General features: G+C 40.5%; 1 protein-coding gene and 1 long non-coding RNA gene across 2 annotated transcripts in view; one reads left to right on the plus strand and one right to left on the minus strand.

Moving 5' to 3' along the window:
* Positions 1 to 10467, plus strand: part of LOC310893271 — a 36583-nt gene extending 26116 nt beyond the window's left edge. Inside the window, exons 2-3 of the long non-coding RNA XR_014578858.1 lie at positions 8369 to 8490; positions 10153 to 10467. This is a non-coding gene — a long non-coding RNA (uncharacterized lncRNA). The remainder of the gene's footprint in view (positions 1 to 8368; positions 8491 to 10152) is intronic.
* MYLK4 (myosin light chain kinase family member 4) overlaps positions 1 to 19712 on the minus strand; it is a 32257-nt gene extending 12545 nt beyond the window's left edge. The window contains exons 1-8 of the mRNA XM_083821956.1: positions 18806 to 19712; positions 9039 to 9114; positions 8023 to 8488; positions 7165 to 7184; positions 4208 to 4313; positions 3253 to 3346; positions 2441 to 2550; positions 1203 to 1344 (exon numbers count right to left, since the gene is read on the minus strand). Of these exons, the coding sequence (XP_083678082.1) occupies positions 1203 to 1344; positions 2441 to 2550; positions 3253 to 3346; positions 4208 to 4313; positions 7165 to 7184; positions 8023 to 8488; positions 9039 to 9114; positions 18806 to 19465 (1674 nt within the window). The 5' untranslated portion in view covers positions 19466 to 19712. The remainder of the gene's footprint in view (positions 1 to 1202; positions 1345 to 2440; positions 2551 to 3252; positions 3347 to 4207; positions 4314 to 7164; positions 7185 to 8022; positions 8489 to 9038; positions 9115 to 18805) is intronic.
* Positions 19713 to 21203: the final 1491 nt, after the last annotated feature.

A 21203-nucleotide genomic window follows, 5' to 3' on the forward strand; every position in this document is an offset into this window, starting at 1 on the left:
AAGTGAGTCTGGTCATTGATCAGCAACTGAAGCAGATCCCAATAAACATCTGCTCATTTGCTTAACCAGTACTATAATGTAAATGCTAACAACATTAAAGATGTACTATGTTAACTCAGTTATTACAAGCCAAAAACAGCACTTGTAGTAAAAATCTCATCAATGAGAAACCCCTCTTGTGCGCTTTTTGTTTCTTTTTGCTTTGTTGTAAAGCTCAGGGATCATTAGGGGGCTTTATAACCAGTCATAAAAATTAAGACATCATCCCCTTTTATTCCTGCACTAAATAATGGTAAGAAACATGTCTTTTATTTGATAAAAACCTGGTTTAAGGGAAAAAGATGCAGCTTAAATGTCCAGCTTAATGAAAAATACCGTTACAACATGCTTTCTGAGGGGTGACAGTTAACCATTAGCAATCAACTAGTGTAAGAACATGCAATTGGTGAATTCATTTTTTGAAAGAAAGAAGGGGAAATTTTGTGTATACTGTTAAATAGTTCACAAAACTAAGCAAGCTCCTGATGGAGAATCTGCTACCCTTTTCTGGACTTTCAGCTGTACTGGCAGCTATTGTTAAACACAACACAGAGATGCCATATCTGTTCCATCAGCCACTGACTGTTTTTTATTGCTTCCATTTTAGCAAGTACATTTTAATGTATTTTCCCTCAGGCTGGCTATCTAGTGATGCCTTTTCATGACCACAACAGTGCAGCATAGACCTTAGAAAGATATGCTGGGTTTTCACTGACCACAAACGACCCTCGAATGACCCTCCACTCACTCTTGCCTTGGTTTCTGCATGGTAAAAATGCAGTTAATTCCCATGGCTGATGCATAAGACAGAGATCTTGTGCAGCTGAATTAAGTAATAGTCACACAATATCTTGAGATCCAAATATCAAAATTGAAAATAGCAAGATATTGTAGCCAGTTGCTGGCTTTCTATAAATTCTGTAGAAAACTCAAGAGCTATAGGGCTTGATGACATGTGACCACATCTCTCATCTAAATTACTTACCCCTGTAATGATTTAACTGACTCAATGTGATTAAAGTAAATACCCATCAGTTTAAGGAAAGCAGAATAAGGACATTTGTTGTTTCTGCCATGGGAATCTGCTAAGCTGTATAGCCTACCCTGAAGAAAGAGAATTTCTACAGCTGTCATTGCACAAAACAAACATGTCAGTTCTCTACCTTTAGATCCAAATGAAGAATGTACATTTGGTGCATGTACTGAATTCCCTCGCAGATCTGTTTTATGAATGAAATAGTATCCATCTCTGTCAAATTGCAGTTTTCATCAATAATTCTGTCAAATAATTCTCCTCCTTCCACACTGATGAGAGAAAGACAATGAAGTGGTGACTAAGCCCAAATCCAAACCCATGTAGTTACAGTAATACATAATTTATACAATTGACTATTTTAATCATTCACAGTCAGGGAGGTGTGCAATATGAGACGGTACTCTCATCTGAACTTTCCAAGTGCTGGGTTTTGATGCATATCGTCCTGAGCTTCTTCAAGGCTTGAGAGCCCAGTCTCCCATTCATTGAGATGTGCCATCTTGGGATGTAGTTTTGCACCAGTGGAATGAATGAAGTCACATGGAAAAACAAGACAATATGCTAGACAATCTGCATTTAAATACTTGGCCTTCTGCCTCAGAGTTTAAGGGGAACATGATCCAAAATCTCAGTGTGAAGCATGCAAAATCAGTGAAAATGACTTCTTAATTTCTTATTACATTTCAGAATGTCTCTAGCTTACCAATTCATATCTACACAGACTTTTAGCTTATGTGTTATGCTAAACATGTAGATTAAATTCATAGGGCTATATAAGAATATACTGAAGAGTCAAGATCATATGACTTCTAACCTTTTCCGATATATTTCATTGTTTTAATTACATTATTTTTGGCTTCCTTAAAATATCTTTTTATCCTGACTTTAAGGCAGCAATTTTGAACCCAATTAGCTTGATAAACTAGCATAAAAGCCAGGTTAATCCTTCTGGGGACCCAATATAAAGATTATCTGCAACATGGACAGTTGGCTCCTCTTCACTCTAAGATGTATTTTCATTTGCCTCACAGAACTGGAGATATTTTGAGATGTCTGTTTCTTAGCTGACACAAAATACCATATGAAATTAAAGAGAATCTGTATAACAGTACTTTAAATGACGTAATGGTTTTAAAGCACCAGTAGTGTGGACCATCACTTGAAAAAAATGAATAGATGGTTCCATGGGACAACTTTTTCTTTAATTCTTGAATTTTTATTTTTATTTTTTATTCCTGGGGACATCTTTTATATCTTTTCACCTGTTAGAAGCCTTATTTCTAATATCAGGAGAAAGTAAGAAGGAAAAAGATAATTCCAGCAAAAGTGGTAAACATGGAAAGGGAAAGAAAAGAACACACTTACTATTCCATTACTAGGACAATATCATTTTTGGATTCAAAGGCATCATACAGCTGGATGAGGTTCACGTGATTCAGCTGGTTCATGACACTTATTTCATTCTTCACTTCATCCTGTAAAAAATCATGAGTACTGTTTCAGAAGCCTTTATTCTAAGAAAGCTACACGAACCAGGACATCATCAGTTTGAACCAAACATCTACATTATCGTCATGTTTTCATTCATGGCAACCATACCCAGGGTTTGCCTTTGATTGCTCCGGCAGTGGTAGATATCTCTGGACTGAACTCATAGCTTGAGCAGGGGACTGCTTCAGTTATATATTAAAAGAAAAAGGAAGGGGAAAGAAAGAGGGAGAGCACCGATGGGCAACTGGTGTGTTCAAAGATATATAAAGAAAAGACAGAAGTGAAACAGGATTTGTTTCAACCAGCTGTAGGTATGAAAAATCAATATGTGTAAGAAATGTCCAAAACAGTCCTCAAAACCTCCCTTTGCAGTCAGGGGAGAAAGACTGGTACCTCCATTCAGCCCAACTATTTTACATGCTTTGGCTCCAATTATGCCATTCTCTCCAGTGACTGTAAGGGGATTCTCAGTGATCAGCTTGGCCACAGACAGCTATGCCTTAGACAGATGGCTGAGACAAATCCCACCCTTGAATGCCATTAATGACACAGCTGTCATGAAAAGGATGCTATGCATGGCTTTCCTGTGAAAGCAAGCCCCGGATGGCTATGAGGTTTGCAAAACATGCCAGACCTGTAGCTGAAGAACAATGTGGGATCCATTATGGAAAAAAGACTCTACCAACCTTCTCTTTAGCACCTCTGGCTTTTATAATTTTGGCTGCTAGCTTGAGACCCGTTGCTTTTTCTTCACATTTGTGCACTTGACCAAATCGCCCTCTAGGGAAAAAAAAAAAAAAATCATCCAGTGGTGCTGGTGTTGATCCTGAATGTAAACTAGGTTATGCACAGCAGAAATGATCCTCTCCCTAATGAGCTCCATTTCAGTTGCTCTATCGTTGCTATTTTGTTGTGTACATTAAACTTGTTACTACTCATTTAGGTGCACCAAATCACACTGTTTTAGCTGATATTCCATTTGTATGATTCAGTAATACTTGCTTCATTACATCTACAAGCTTTTAATATGTTATGAGGTATCCCAGGCAAGCTAACAGCCATACATACTGTAAGGATAATAACTCACTTAAGTGTACAATCTGCCTCTCTCCATGTCATCATTCTTCTCCAAGGGAAGGATGTGATTTCATTAGCAGCTGCTAAGACCATGCTGCTATCAGAAATTACATCACTCTATCCTAAATTATGTCATCATGAGAGATCAAGCAACTCTCATCAAGCAACACGGCCTGGCAGATTAGCTTTCTGATCTATCTGAAAACATGCATTTTCAGGGATGGGCTGTGCTGATGGGGAGAAACCTACATGTCTCTACATTCTGCTGGCTGCAATGTGAAGTACTACAGAAACATAGGAGCACCGTCACAGAGCCTGAGGGCAGCTGGCTGACCTAGAACAACACCAAATACAAGCCAAGTCTGGTGATGTCAAACCTTCAGCCAAAATTCACTCACACAGTAAAATCAGCCTCCTGTTTTCATTCCTCTCTAAAGCACTGTTAGAACTTAGACTTTCATGACTTTGCCTCTAGTGAGGCATGTTGCTTCCATTCACCTCCTGGGGTGTCTGGCTGTAAATTTTTGCCTTGCTTTTTGTCTTGATTGGGTTCACTTGACTTACCCTCCCAGGATTTCATTCTTGTTGACGTTATAATAACTGCTGATCCCCACCCTTTTGGCTGAGACAATCCGGTGATCAAATGGTGCTGGTGGAGTAGAACTATCATCTACAAAAGAAAAAACAAACAGCATATGAGAGGTCACAAGCAATGCTCATATATGTCTCATATATTTTAGTCCCTCTTCCCCCCAAATACGTTAAGAACTGAATATACCTACTGTAAGTTATATAGATAGTTCTTTGTTATTTAAAAATCATTTTACTCCAGAGCTCTGGCTCAGAAAACGGGGTGTTGTAATTGGGAGCTACGCTACCAAGACAAGCACTCATTATTTAGTTAGCACTTTTTGCATTGTGAGTAGCAAGAGTAGCAAGAGGCAAGGTGAAGACAGCTAGACTAAGCCAGTGTAGCTTCATGCCCACAAAGAGCCTGAGCAATTTGCTTAGATGTTTTGGAAGGAATCTGGCTTTTTCTCTAATCAGATTTTTTTTTTTTTCCTCAGGGACTGTTAATAGATGAGTATGTACTGTAATTCTCTCTTGGGGAAGGAAGAGAGAATGAGATCTCCTGCAAGCCCAGCTAGAAGAGGTCATTTCCCTTCATGGAAACACCTTATGGTGTTCATAGTGCAGAAATCCCTTCTCTACTGACAATCTGATTGACACAACTTGTCATTCTCCCCAGCATGGTCATTGCCTTTAAAGATTGCGTTTAGAGCTTGTGAACGTGATGGAGTTTCATCCCGGCAGGTAGCACCTGGGATTTCCACTATGGCTCAGGGCCCAATGTAGTAGGACACATGCTGCTCTGAAGAGTTTCTGTGCTTAATAAAAGAAGGCAGATAAAGGCTAAAAAAGGACACGGGGAAGGGATGGCTTCCCAAGATCACCCTGCAGTGGCTACAGAGTTTTGACACAAATGCAGATCTCCAGTATTATTGTTCAGACCTTCACATGTTGGACCATTCTGCCATCCTGATGTCAAAATCCCTGCTGGAGACCAGCCCTGCATGCCTAATTTCTCTTTGGATTTTTTGCAGGGTGTTGCCATTTCAATTTCATACCCATGTTGTTTTTCATTTGATTGATAATCCCGAGAGTGACCTTTGGCTGACCAAGGTGACAAATACTTCTTCAACTGGTTGGGAGGGCTAGAGCCACAGTGTTTCAACATGAGCTCTCTGGTCTGGAATGCTGGCTCCCTTTTGTGTGGGTCTTGTTGAGCAATTTTAAACCAGTCATTACTCCAGTGAAAATGATTAAAAACACAAACAAAAAACCCATGACAGCATGTAGCTGGCAGGAACACTTTGGTCATTAATGTAACAGTGCATTGTCCTTATTCACAGTGAACGTCCATTTTTCCAGGACACCAGCTGTGTACCTAGATTTTTTTTGACAGTATTAATAACTTACATGGTCAGGAAGTTAGTTCATGGTCAAGGAATTGAGAAAAGCTGGGACTCCTGGAAGTTTGCCACCTACTTGGGATTCTGCAGAGCTTGAATTGCATGTCCTTGAGTATAAGCCTTTGCATGTTACTGAGACCCAAAACTTGCCAAGAAAACCTCTATCCTACAGGAAGAATTTGACCATAATGGCACAAACTCCAAGAGCCCCAGCATGTAAGAGACAGAACATGGATTTTGGAAAGCTCAGTTCTCAAATGTTACCAAACTTTGGGCAAGGAAGTGCTCATTTAAAGAGGCTAGATTATGTGCCAACATTTTAGCTTTCAAGATTTTCTCAATGACAGACCCTCAGTTTTAATTTTCCTACACACCAAAGGGAATTTCTCCCTATTAAAGAATGTTCTGCTCTTACAGATGAAAGATGCTCCAATAGAGAGAAACTAACATTAATGCCACTGGTAACAGTTTACAAAAGCTTAAGACAGATAACAGAGTTCACAGTTTTAGTACACTATCTCTTATTTCTGCTACCAAATCTAAGAGCCTAGCATAGACATTTAATAACTGTTTCCTTTTTCCACTCCACCCTCCACTCCCAAAGCAAAGAAATTCATTGTGTGCTATGCGTGCACACGCACATACATATAGCTTCAAGTGCATCAGGCCACCACCTCATGTTCTATCATTTCATATGCAGGGATAAGCACTGAAATCCTCAAGCAAGAGATCTAATGTTAGAAATCTCTGCTTCACTCTGCTCCAGAGTTCATTGCGTGAACACCATTTATCTGACTGTTTGGCAGCATCAGTCAAGCTCCCACACAACAGTCTGTATTTCTTTATTATATAGACTGCAGTTGTTCTCAATTCAGATTGCAATGGTACTAACAGGAGAAAGTTGGTTTTGCAGGCTATGTCCAGAACATTGTAGATTCTGTGTTAACACATGTTCTTAGTACTTCCACAGGTCAACCAGTTTTACCACATATGATGTAATTTCTCCCACTACTTTATATCTACAAGTTTTAGCTCACTGTTATTAAAAGAAGAGGGAAAGAAGATGGTAATAGTAGAGTAGTTGTGGGAGAAGCAAATCAGTTGCTACTAATTCCTGTCAGAACAGAAGTCTCTACGAAAAGATGATCCAACTCCTCAGGCAGTAAATTTTGGTATAATTTGATGCAAGCAAACAGAACCATGGTATTTCCCACCAGTTTAGGATGTGGCCCATGAACAACTGCTTCCCATTGCAGTTACCATGCTCTTCTTTTTAATAATTATGATCATGATGTCATTCCTTTTTACAGATGTCTTTGCCTGATCATCACTCTCAATACCAGTGGAATCAAATGTTTGGGTTTTCCCTTTAGGACTACTTTCTGTAAGAACTTTTTTTTAGTTTTACGTATGCCACCAGCACTTTCTGCATCTAGCCTGCTCTGTTGTCGTCTTTGACTAGGCCTTCAATGTTCACCCGATGCATACTGCTACTGCTATGCTCAAATTGATGAGTCTGCTCAGTGACTGAACTATAATTTCCTGTACCTTTTCCGCAGCCTTTACACCTGCAAGGACAAAACATGGCATTAGAGTACAGTACACATAAGCAGAACAAATTTAGAAATATACATGAAAAACACACAGACACATATTGCATTAGGCTATTTCGTGTTATGGTGTAAAATAATAAGGTCAAATAAACTGGTTTAATAGTCACTTAGAGGAATAAAATGACCTCTAAGTAATCGTGACAGCAAAATGATTGTCCATTACTGAAATGCCCACTTGAATTCTACTGATTTTAACATTTGGCTATCAATCTCACCTTTAAAGCAATGGGAGAGGACTGGGATTTCATTCTGTTCATATAGGTTCCTGAGAGCTTAAACTGGTTTATCCCTGAAGGGCTAAATATAAATGCAGCACAGAAAGAATTACAGTAAACAAGTTTATCAGTTTAATCGCCTGGGCAAAGTTTCACAGTTTTATATTACCAAGTAAGTTACTAAATGTTGTAGTAACTTAATTACCAGTTGGTACGTGGCCTAACCTAACCTTACTTTGCTCACAGGTTATATGATGCTGCAATGTATAAACATGGCAGAGTGGGAGAATTCTCCTCAAAGATTAAGAATAGCATCACAATTTCCATCGTCCTAACCTTTCTCCCAAGCAAATCATCACAGCACACTGCCAGTACCATAGATTGCCTGTCTGTTCTCAGGGTATAACTTCAGTTTAGAGCTTAGATCTCAGACAGGTAAACTAACTTTCCACTTTTGTATTAGGCTGTATTTTCACCAATATTTATATTAAGCAGCCACTTTGACGTGAAACTTGAATTATGTGTTTTTCCAAAGCAAGTATCTCTTAAACATGTATAGCCTAAGTTTCAGATCTTACCTTCCCTCTGTTGCCTCTTCATCTTGGCTTTGTCCTGCCTCATCTTGATTTGGAGAAAGTGCTGGTGGTTCCTCATCCTCTTTTTCATTCTTATCAGCAACTCCTTCCCCTTCATTCTTCCTCTCTTCTTGTTTTTCAGCTACAGATACCCGATGTTCCTCCTTCCTCTCCCCATCTGCTGGGGACTCACTCTCTATCTCCTGCCCATTTATCCTTTGACAAGCATCATCAACGGCTTCTTCTTCTTGCTGCCTTTCTGTAGTAAAGGATTTCTGAACAGAGCTCCTCCTGTGTCTGTTATAGCTTTCAAAAGCCAAATTTTCTTGCTTCTGCTCTGGCCCTTCAGGATGAAGTCTGGGAGGATCCATTTGAAGCAGAACAGAACTTTCCCTCTTGGCATTTTCCTGGTTGAGTTTATCAACTTCTTCTTCATGAGAGCAGGACTGGCTCTTCTGTATGGCCCCCTCTGTAAGTAAACAGATCAAGAAGGAATCTGTCAGTAATTCCCTGACAGTCAGTAGCGGTATTAAAGTAGGAGTTGCATGCTCAGCATAACTTCCATTGCTTTTTGAACTAGGCACTCACTATCCTTTCCTACTTTCATGTTCAGTGTAAATGTCTCATAAGCAAGAGAAGGGTTATAAGCTTCAGCAGTGTACTTTTTCTTTAAAACTGGGATGTCATGGGCCACAGATTCTTTCCTTTCAGACATAGCACTGGAAAATGTTTTGCTCACTCAAATTTATTAACAGGTTAATAAAGTCCTTATGCAAAGCACTTCTTTGAGCAGTTTGCCACTATGTGCATAGGCACATGACAAGTTAAGTTGCTTGGATGTGATGGCAACGTGATGTTATATGGACAATTCACACTCATGCTGGTGAGCATGCATGTAACCCAAACAAGAGCTGCTCAGGAGAGTAAGGGTTATTTTTGTGAAGAAGTAAGGGCTCTGCAGTTGTACCCTTAGGACAAGAAACTGATCAGAAAAAAAAAATAATAAAATAAATTCTAACCTGTTGAATCTGGAGGTTTCTTCTCTTTTATAGAATTTGTTCCCGTCTCACTTAAATGTGACTTTTCTTTGATGTCCTGTGGAGAAGGCAATGGATATGTTAGTGCGTACAGTATTCATGTTGCATTGTTCCTCATGAAGCTGCAGCCTGATTTGTTTAGTCAAATCCAAATACTCTATGATCTAACTCATGCTTCTCCTATGAACGACGGTGCTTTTTTTAATCACTACCAAGCTGATCAGGTTGGTACTGGTGTAAAGCAGGAGAAATGATCTCAGTTGTAATCAGTATCATTGTTGGCATAAAAACAGCCCAGAAAAGATCAGGATTGAGCCTCAGGGACTGAAAGAAAAGCGTTCCAGGAATGAGCTGTTACCCTGCACCAGCTTTTGCTGTTAAAACTAGGTTAGTTAAAACAAAACTAGGAATATTTAATATTCTACTAAAATTTTTAGTAACAGTCTTACTGACATACTGCAAAAAGATTTTTGCTGTTAATCAACGTCTGGTAACAGCATTTCTAATGATCCATTAATTTATTACAGGCTGACCGAAACAGTTACCATGAATCAGAGCATATAAACCATCCCATCAGCTTTGTAGTGTTCTCTTATCTACATTTTACAATATTACAGTGACATCTAGAGGTGCTCTATGCTTAGCCAGTTCCTCAAAAACTTAGCTATTACTTCTATGTTTGTCCCTGTTTACAAATATTCCTCTGCCATTTGCTCAGTGCATTTTTTCATTGGCCACTCCTCGATGTCGTAGAAAGGTGACCAGTGCTTCTTTTCCACCTACCTTCTTCCTCTCACAGGACTATGGAACTGGCACCATTATTAGTAGTAATAGATCCAAAAGGTGTGAAAAATGCAGATACCTCCAAACATTTTCCAGAGAGACTACTTTCTCTCTTTGAGCAGCATGGTACGTTTCAACAAAGTATACAGGGGTAAGGCACTAAACTTTGAGTGTTTTAATCATGTAAGCAGTCCCACTGCTTATTCATATTGTACTCTGGGCATGAGTCAGTCCTGTTACTAAACACATTTCTGGTAATCCCTCTGCATTTTTATGCCTTTTTTTAATTTTATTTTATTTTAATTTCATCAAGCTATGCAGAAAATAGGCATGAAAGAAACACCCTGAGAAGCAAAAACAGTTACGAAAAACTGGATAAAACTGCATGGAGGGATTTCAGCAGGACTTCTTCAGAAAATCTTAATCTGCAAGGGACAAAGAAACTGTACTGTGAGCATGAGAGTTGAGACTGACAATTCTTTGGGATGCAGTCAGTCCCATGAAGGTGCAAGCTGCAAGATGAGAAATGTCTAAATACAACAAGCCAACTAGCCTTGAAATATAAATTGGAGCCTTGTTCACATGGAATTTAAATATAAATGTCTCGGCTCCAGGTGGATCACAAAGAATCAACCAATGCTCATTCTGTTTTTCACAGTGGAAAAAGCACAGAAAGAGGCACGGAAAAGCCTTGGAGTTATTCATTCTGCAATGTGACCGCAATTAGTAATGCACTCGGATTCCTGTAAGTATGTCAACCTCACCACACCACTGAGGACATCAGCTCTGATCAAATACAGTCAGCTGAGCAAATAGCCAGAGAAACGGCCTCCAAGCTCTTTGATGCATGGTGCCAGATTTCACTTCTGCATTCAGAATTAATTGCAGGCACACAGTGCTTCCTACTCAATATTGCTGTAGTTTGCAGGTGTGAAATATGGAAGCCAGCTTTTGAAAGTCCAGCTAGTGGAACATTGGATGATGCTGAATATCTGAAACTGCCATGGTGTTACATAAATTACTACAGTGTTTATTCAAGCATCACTTCTGATCTCTTATATTTTAACAGCAGAGGAGGAGCTCATACTAATCCAAATGAGAGCAGAAAAAAAAAAAGAAAATACAAATAAAACATTTACTGGTATTCTTCAGAATTAATCAGTGCAACAATTTGCAATTAGTATAGGGCCGGTAGTGCATCAGAATAAGAAAAACAAATACGAGGACTAGATATTTGACTGATACAATCTATAGACACGAGTGGCCTGTCTGTGCACACTCTAGTTCACTCCATGTGAAGGGTTTTGCTCTTAGTAGCAGCATGTGACTTCAACTTGTCAAATTATAGTCCAGCAATAAAAATATGACTTTCCCCTCACTATTTCTTCCCTTGAAAGGGTGAGATCACACCAGATCTCCTGAAGTTGAATGAAGTCAATGGGCTCCTTCACCTGTGAGCAGCCACGGCCATCACACTTCTCTGAGGACCTCATCTGAAAAGTGTGGGGGTTCGTAACACACTTCTTCCTTCAGTGTGGGTACAGCTAAGGGTCCTTTTAACTTAATCCTTATGGGACTTTATTTATTCATGCATTATTCTTCCTGAAATTTGGTGGTGTGACTCTTTTCAGTCCATACTTCCTAAAATTATATGAATTAATATTTCTCAGTGCAAATTTGCCTCCACCCTATTATTTTCCCTTTCTTTAATGACTCGAATATACACAGTGAGGTTTATGGCACTACAGATATTTTCCCTACTCATACAAGCCTGAATCTTTTAATGAAGTTTTCATTTTAGTTCCAGAAAAGGTTAAATATTAAAATTTAAATTGTGAGCCTACAAAATATACCAAAGCATAAAGGTGTCTGTACCCATACAAGTTGGTATTGTGTATTCAAAAATACATTTTCCAAACTTAAACATACTCTTTCATATTCATATTTCATTGTTAGACCCTAAGTAAGAGAGAGAGAACAAAAGCCCACATGGTGATAACAGAATAATGTAAGATACTCTGGTGGCTAAAACTCCAGTATAGATCACAGAAAAAAAGACACTTTAGGAAATTATTTAAATTGACTTCAGAAAGTATGTCATGAAACCTGCAGAAATTAAGCAACAAGCAATCGTATGTATAAATATAACATATTTTAACAGAGATTTCAAGTGCAGTGAGAAATTAATGTTTTTTATAGACATCTGACTCCTTTTTAATGAGCTGTACTTAGTTAAATTCCTTCTTTATACTGTAGCAGTCCTAACCTTGGAATGTTTTCCTAGCTAACTTTCAATTTTTTTTATTCACCTAATAAAACTCTTTGATTTTTTTTTTCCTACTGCAAAAATTTTTGTAATAAATGGCCTCATGAAGCAGCCCCAGGCTTTTAGTTAGAGGTCCTTTATCACTCCATTGCATTTCTCTTGATGTTAGAACATTACGTTCAACTTCAGTCGGTTGATACCAAGACACAAAACTTTGCATATGCCTAGAGCATGCTTCTTACACAGTTTCTCTTTCTCAGGTTTTTAATATACTTTGCAGAGCTTTATTATGGTTTTTGTATAAGACCTGGTCACCAGCCATTTATCAACATGATTTCAGCAACTCAGGCTTTGTGAAGATTTCTTTTCACTACCAGACAGAATTCAGACATGGGTTTTTCCACCTGAGCACAGCACAGTGGATCCTCTCAGCATCTCCACACTGGTACACAGGAGAATGTGTCATGTATGAAAGAGACCTTGGGGCATCAGAGTGCATGGTGATGCCTCCTGTGCTATCCCCAAAAGACAGTATCCATCCTTACCTTGCTCTTCAATATAAACCCTGTTTTTATCTTCCTCTCAAGAACCCAGCAATGTAAAATGTGAATGCGTTTCTGATTCAAACTTATTAATGAGAGAAAATGTACACACGGGAACTCTGCTTTTTCTGTCAGGTGGTACATCTGCCTCAATATCATTTTTTTCTATGCTACACAACCCACTGGCACCTTCTGGCAAAATTTTTGATTTTCCACAATCTTTACAGTGCTCCTCGAACTAGATAACGAAATCACTTTTCTGTATAAACCAAACCCAAGTCACAAGACTCTTTCAGTCACACACACAAATACCCCCGAGCCATGAGTTATTATCTCGGAATAACGTCACCCTAGGTGAGACAGCCTCAGATCCACCCCTTCTCCATACTGCTTGATGTCCTCTTGTATGTGAGAACTGATAGGGTCCCATGTGCTTCACAGGTGCACATGTACGTCATATGTACCTGGGCCACATCCCAAAAACTTCCTAGGTGCTATTCTCCACATTTTTCACATTACCAATAAACATCTCATCCTCTATAGCGGGCTTCACTTTTGTCACACTGTGAGAAAGGAGGGGAAAAGTCAGCTCAGAAGTCAATAAAACCCATAAACCACCCATCTGCCAAACTACTGGGGCAACTTTTTGCAATTGTATTGGTTGAGTAGCCTCATTGGTATGAGAATATTTCACAGGTTTACATACTTAGCTGAGCTAAGCATGCAATGATATGCATGGCAAATATGTTCAGACTTCTTGAACCACTCCTCATAAGTTGCTTTTGGGAAATCACACCATTGGGAGATTTCCAAAGGGTTACAAACTTCAAAAATCATCCTCTGCAGCTCTGATGACTCACTTTTAACTGGAGTCCAGAAACGCAGGTTTCCTAATAACGCACTTCATTTAACATCAAGGGGTTTTGGGTGGTGGTGGGGAAGATCTGGGATTTCTTTATTTCCCTTTTACAGACACACATTTTCCTGTGGCACCTCACCACGAAGGCAGCACACACTGAAAGGAATGTGCTTGGACTCATCCCAGGCTCTGCTGGGGCCGCTGCCCAGCCAGGCATCGCTGCTCCGCATCACTGGTGTGTGCGCACCAAACCCAGGGTGCTGCCAGTACAGCACCAAATTAATTACGTTCCTGAACAGCTACCCTTGTCATCAAAAGCCAGCATGGTGGAGAGCCTGCCTTTAATTGGTGGTCTTCTGATGACTGGCGTGGGCAAAGTCCTCTTGCCTGGGCAAAACCCTCCTACCACTGTCTCCCCTCTTCAAGGAGCCTTTTGCAGGACTCCTCTCCAATAACCTGTCTTGTCTTGCTCCCCTGCACTTACCAGTTACCTCTTTGTCTCATAGGTCTCTCTAGATTTGCAAAGGAATTGTAGTGGATTCCTGAAATGCTGACTGTAACACGCAGCACTGATGTCATGCCAATAAGCCATATGAGGATGTATGCAGTTATTCAGAAATCAGAGGTGCCTGCTTTAATTCCACACGTTCCTCAGAGGTATTGGGGGAGCAAAACCACAGCAGCAGCAGCGCCCAGGGCAGGATGCTACCCAAGGAACATGACAGCAGAGAGCAAGTTCAGAAGCTAAATGAAAGCAAAATTACACAGCATTCTGAATTGGAAGTGCATGAAAAACCTCCTGTGGTTGACAGCAGGGGAGAGAATGGGGCAACATTAGATGAAGATGTCTTGTCTGAATAAAACACCCTGGTTTTATAGAAAGTGAGGGGGGAAAATATAACTTTGATATTTTAAAGCTCACTGGAAAACTGGAATGCTCTAGTGAGGAAATATTTAGGTAAATGCATCAGTCCTGAGGGACAGAAAAGCATTCCCAAATACAAAGGCAGCTAAAGCCCATGCAAGGCTGCAAAGGCAGCACTGACGAGCTGTGTTGCCCAAGCAGTAGACGACACATCTGCTGAGATCCTACAGAAAGATTCTGCCCTCAAAACCACTGAGGATTGCAGAAACTCTTGCAGACAGAATAAAAAAAATGAAAATCAATTCCTGCCTACTTGGCTGGAATATGAAAAATTTACAGAACACAGCCAATCTGGAGAGAATGTAAATAATGCATAAGGGACCAGTTAGTATTTGTAGGCAAAGTGACAGAATGAGAAGAATGGTAAGAGGCTGAGGCTGAACGGATCTTAAAACACAGGTGGCAAACAGAAGTTTCATTGCAGACTTCTGCTAAAGCAAGCAGTGACTTGCAATCACAGTGATACCCGCACAGGAGGGACAGAGGATTGAAACAGAAAGCACAACTCCCACTGCTGGGGAGTTTTAGTGTGGGAAACAGCCTTAAATTGCTAATAGTCATTAGTCCTGTGGCAATGCCTGTAGAAATGGCAGGAGACTGAAATTATAGCAACCTGCAGGCAAATGCAGAAAGTTCAGCACCGCTTTTATGATGGCAACAGAAGGGGCTTTCTGACTCTCCAGGTGAGTATTTGCAGGTTAATAACATAGGATCTCTAAGCCATTTAATTTGGAGGGAATAAGTGAAGTATCGCTTTACCCTCTTTCTTTATGGGTGGAAGGACTAAGACTGCAAATGGAGTTACAGAGTCATTTTGCAACAGGATTATCACGGACTACTTAGAAAGGTGAATATGAGGAAAACCTCAGGACTTTTAAAGACACTTACTGTAGAACTGCTGATTTCCCTGGGCAGTAGTAGTGAGAAAATAACTTCAAACAACAAGTAATGCGTGCTACTCCTCTCAGCCACATGGTGACGGGGTCATGCTGTATGCGGTGGAAAATGGCTGGGAGACATTTGGCAGCAGTGACAAAGCACGAAGTGTCTGCAGGCTACACAATATTATAACTCCAACCCCAAACAGAAATAAACTAACCTCCTGTACGAGGCAGCAGAGGTATTTCAGGATGGCAGTAAAAGGCAGGAAAGCAGAAATTTTGTTTCAGAGAAGAGTGATCCCTATATTTTGCAGAGCACAAAAAGTCCCTGTGGAGGCTGTGATCTGGAAACTGTTCCAGCTGCTGCTGAAGCCAGAAGAGAGATTACACACCCCAGCTGCTTATCACCACTTCTCTACCTCTCTCCCGTTGCCCTTCTTCCCTCCCAACAGAGGCAGCTGTCCCCTTTGTTCTGCCTTTTCAACTGCTCTCTGCTCAATCCGGTTCCGTAAAATGAGCAAGTTAGGAAAAAATCAAAATCATCCCTACAATTAAGAAAGCGGAGCACCTCTCCAAAGAGGGAAGGATGGAAGGGCAGGTGATTCAGCAGTACGTAAGCACTGCTTTATCCAAATGTATGGTGGCCACTTCTTGCACAGCTTACTAGTAACTAAGGATGATTGGATTATTTTGCAGACCCAAGCTGTGGACAGCCAGGTATTTATCAGAAAGCTCAGCCACTATCAGGCAGCACGTGCTGGTAGCTTGGGGAGGGTGGGTGACAAATTGGCCCGTCACCCAGGACACCTGACCACCTTCAGCAGTGCACAAAAGCAGGTGCTGTCCTTCCAAAACAACTGTAGAGAGCGGATCATCTTGCTCATGGCCATAAGGGAACAGAATAGGGCTGTCCATGTCTGGAGCGATGGCAGGGTTGCTCAGTGATGCAATACGGAGTCCACCTGCAGTAACAGCAATTTTGGTCTTACCGACTGGTGGCCAGCACTTCTGTGTTGGTCAAAATTGTCTTCAGGTGGGGGCTGGGGACAGCGATAAGGACTGTGTTAACAGAATAAAGGGTTAATTTTTGCACAACTGGGTAGGTCTGTTCATTGCTATGCCACCAGGTATCACTGATATATTTCAGGTGCAAAATTCTGCAAGGGCGAGAAGATACCCAATCCGCTATTTCTCAATTTCTTTTTGAGAAATTCCGTTTTGCTTTTCTTTTTCTTTTGTCACAATATTTTAAAACTCCATTTGTAAATCTGTTTTGAATAAGTGGCAGGCAGAGGCACAAGCAACCGACTTCACAGTGTCTCATGCACCTGGTGTTTCACTAACTTGCTCAGAGATGCTGTTTCTACCTCCTCAGGCAGGGGAGAGTGCTTGTCCTGAACGCTGATGAATACTGGCTCCTACCAAACTAACACCCAGGCTCAGCAGTCTCTGCTGAAGGATATCATACCGTTTTCCATTATTCTTAATGCAGGGCTGAATTCAAGTCTGTTTTTACTTAAAACCAAGATGACTGAGTGTTTACTAAAGCCAGCTGTTGTTCGCAAGATAGCTTGATAATTTTATGATGGTCCTTTACTAATAAATCAAACACACAGCGAGGAAGGTAATGACAAGCTAACATATGTATGCTATCTAATAAAACAAACATAATATTAACAGAGTAATAATATCACCAGCATGACTCCAGACGTGCTCCTGCTGCCTTTGCTAAGCCCTGGTGCTAGACAAGCTCCTACTGAGGCCACTCTACATTGCCGAAAGTCTGCCTGAACAGCAATGAATTAGCAAGGGGATTACAAATGGAGCTGCTTTTGGAATAAAGACAGAACCCCCCCTCACCCCTCCTCTTTTTGAGTCTTTTTCAGTAGGCTGCCACCGGCAAAAAAGCCAGCACGGTCCCCTCCTCTCTCTTCCCCCATGTTTCTACAGCAGACGACAGCCTCTGTCACCGACACAGGCAGAGCTCTACCTCAGGCTGCAGTGATCGCAGCTTTACACAGATGCCCTCTGCGTCTCTCTCTGTGCATGGGGCTTTCACAACAGATGCCTTTGTTGGTGTTTTAAAAAGTAAAAAGTAAAAGAAGCCTTAACTGCAAAATAAATAATATTTTCTCATCAAGGTAAGGGCACAAAAGAAGGAAACTTCTCTTTTGTTCTCCTGCATTGAAACCAGCCCGACCTGATGTTCAAAGAAGGCCTGTAAAAAATCACTTTTATTGCCTGTCTCCTTTGGCAGGGCAGCAACTTCTCCCCCCAGTTACCGATGTCCTGGGAACAAGGCTGTGCATGTTATATCCTTACATGGTGGCAGAGCAGACAGTTCAATGGATGGAGCTTTACAAGGAGCTCCTCTGCTGCTGTTCAGCACCAGCCGCCGTGAAGTTTCCCATGAGGGCTCAGATGCTTCTGGTCTAGCTGAGAAGTGGGGCTGCCTACAAATAAGCCAGCTGAGCAATACTGGGCGCTTCTGTTTTCAAGGGAGGCCATTTCCAGTGATAACTTCACACGATGCTTCTCCTGCTCAAAAACTTTAGAAAACCAATCTCCCTTAATTACTCTTTAAGTGTATCAAACAGTGAAGCCTGTATGTGATCTTTTTTTTCTTTTCTTAAGGGGGAAAAATAAAGCAAAGCAGAAAAAGAATATGAAAGGCAACCTTTTTGGTTCACTCCGGGTTCAGCATACTTTGTTAGAAGAAATTCCTTCATTTTCTAGTGCTATTGGGCTTCTTTACCAAACAAAGAATAGTCAAACTGCCTTACAAGGGCCTATTCTACTCAGTGGAACCTTTCAAGAGATTTTTGTGGTCTCTTAATCTGGCCTGTAAAGAACAGAACGAAACTCCCATTACGGTGACACAGGCATTTTTTCCCCTGAGGAAGTTTACACAAGCCACAGCTCTGGTTACAGTAACCTTACCTCGGATCCCAGTTTAGAAGCCCTCCCTCCCCACTGATGTCAGCAGAAATACCAGATCGGAACAGCACACTTAAGTTGTTCTTTGAAATAAAGGACATCATACACATGCACAGCCCCAATCCAAAGTCCACTGTAGTCATCAGAAGGTTTTTCATCAGTTTCACTGAGTGTAGACTACACGACATACAACATGACTCCTGAAACTTGATTTCCCCCGATCACTATAAATCTGGTGAATATCACAGTAAAATGTATATCCAGGACCCAAGCCCACTGAACTCTGTGACAATCTTGTCACCGATGTCAGTGACCCCTAACTATGCATTATAACTGTAAGGAGATCATTAGAAAAAAATAAACGGGGTTATCACTAAGTAGATTTTTGTATCTTTTCCACCAAAACTTGCTCAGTTTGTTCTAATACGATTCCTTTTTAAAGCATATGGGTTGTTCTCGCTTAAATGTTAATGAAATGACAGAGCTAAGCATACAGGAGAACATATCTGTGGCTTGCAACGATTCTTGACAAGATGAAAAACAAACCTAGGCTCACCTTTTCAATTTTCTTCTTGAGCAGGGCACCAGCTGTTGTCTGCGAGAAAATCTGCATCCCAAAACCATGTCCAGCTCCTTTTGTGTAATCACCGAACTTATAAAGCTTACGTTTTTGAACATGGTGTTTTAAGCTTGAATGATGAATTATTAATGTTTTAACCTTTTCAGCCAGAGGCCCTACAAGCTTCTGTATTCCAGAAACACTTTGCTCCAGTCCATCTAGTCTTTTAACTTGCTGCTCTGCATTCCTGTTTATATCAGAAAGAGATTTTTTCATTGTAAGGCAAAGCCTCTTCATTTCTTTACTTTTTAGATTTTTGTTTCTTTCCATCCTCGATGCAGGTTCAGATGTCTCCGCTTTTACAATCTCAATATCTTTTTCAATGCAACAGATTTCTTGAGAAACACTGTTAAGCTTCTTAAGGACATTGTCTTGCAGAGTCAACAGCTTATCTATTTTTTGTTCAAGGGAGGCAAACTTCATATCCATGATGTTAAAACTTTCAGATGTGCTGACATCACTGCTTTCAACACGAAGAATTTGGGGTGGCTCCATTGCAATATCAGGCCCTTGGTTTTGCAGAGCATTTGGATCAAATATTTTGGCCAAGTTGTTGACCTTAGTTGTAGAAGAGCTCTGCCTGCTGGATGTGGTCATTTTGCTGGCTTGTGTAGGAAGAGAAAATGCTCTGATGCTCAGCTGCTTGAGGACGCTAGCAGTTGCAAAGGCTTCCCATCCAGACTGCGCAGGTATACAGGCTACTTTGGCAACTCCAGCTCAACTAATTAACAAACTACTCTCATACATTTGACTAAAACAGAGGGAAGAGACACCCAAATTATTTAGGAAGGAAAGCGCCTTGAATCCATTCTTTTTTTACATACATATCTGTTTCCAAATGAAGCAAATAGAGAGGTGAGCATCCTAAATGCACTTGGTTCAGTGACATCAGCCCTAGCAGGGACAGAAGTATTTGCACGCCAAAGGAATTTGTCAGCAAAAAGGCTACACGATATGTGAGAAGCCTCTAAGGGCAGAGGCGCCTTGGCACTGGTGCTGATGCTTTTCAAAAGCCTAGTATGCAATGTGATCCCTGCTCTGAAGAGAACAAGGGCCCTAACAGGGACCTTAAATGTGGCTGCTTGAAATTGCTACGTCTTAAGGTGTGCTTTTCAGATGAAAGCCTCTATTGCTTCAGAAGTCTCTTATTCCAGGCAGGAAGTTGATAGAGTTGTTAAAAACAAATACACTACAGAAAGTAAAAGAAGGAGATACTGGAATGCAGATACTTGAAATAGTCAGAGCTTTTTCTCTACCCCATAGCTAGCTCTCCACACAAGCAATTCCCTTCATAGCCAAAATATCATTTACTTCTGTATTTATTGAGACTATACTAATTTGCCACAACTGAAGAGGCTCTTACGTTTTACTTTGATCTGGTCATATAAATTCCAAAATACAAAGTTTGATAGAGAGTCTATTCTTTTCTTTGTTTGCCTGACAGTAAAAGTCTCAAAACCAGTGGTTAGTATTCATAACTCAGACAGTTTGTTTAATTTTTTGCTTCTGCAAAAGGCTTCCATTTTTTTTTCAGAAAGACAACATCGGACAAAGAAGAATCAGCATGACTGGGAACAGGATTCCCCTAGGCATAGGTCTGAATTGTTGGTCATTTTTCATGTTGGTTGGAAAAATAAAAGCAGATCTAAAAAATAATAAAACCAGAACTTCTCATCTGAAATCAACCATATTCCACATGAACACAAAGCACATTAGTATGGATCACCTTGAGGAAAAAAGGCTGTCTCTGAAATACAAAGAAAAGGTTACCTTGGACAAATGACTGCCACAGATTGACTACGCATAGGTCAATCTGCGCTGGTGCGGTGCCTCTTACAGAAAACAACAAGTCAGCCCGCTGGTTGGAAGACAGACAGACTGTTGCTCTACTCAAAGGATCGGATCAAGAGCTTCTGAGATCCCCGTGATTTATTTCTTTTCCCAACCTCAGTTTCTCCAATCTTTAAATGAGGAGTGTGAGGAATTATGAGGTAGAGCACATAGTGATTTCTGAGTATCTACCACACCATATATCCTGTCAAAATCAGTAAATCAGTTCTGCTCATAAACTGGAGAATGTGAAAGGTCTTCTCCTTATTATTATTATTTTTTTTGGTGCCAAGGATGTCTTTTACAGCCAATCACAGCTGATGTTTTTAAAAGTTTCCAAAGGCATTCTCACACAGTCATTTATGAATCGATATGTAGACAGTGTTGATAAGCTAATTCAGGAGCTTGTTCTTAGGTTACCACAGGTTAATAAAGGAAAAATGTTCCTAGGTACATTTGTCACCTCCTGAGAGCAGCGTGTTACTGTGAGTGAAAGGTGACCTGT

This window comes from Anser anser (genome assembly GCF_964211835.1).
Source record: "Anser anser genome assembly, chromosome: 2".
Classification (NCBI taxonomy): Eukaryota; Metazoa; Chordata; class Aves; order Anseriformes; family Anatidae; genus Anser; species Anser anser.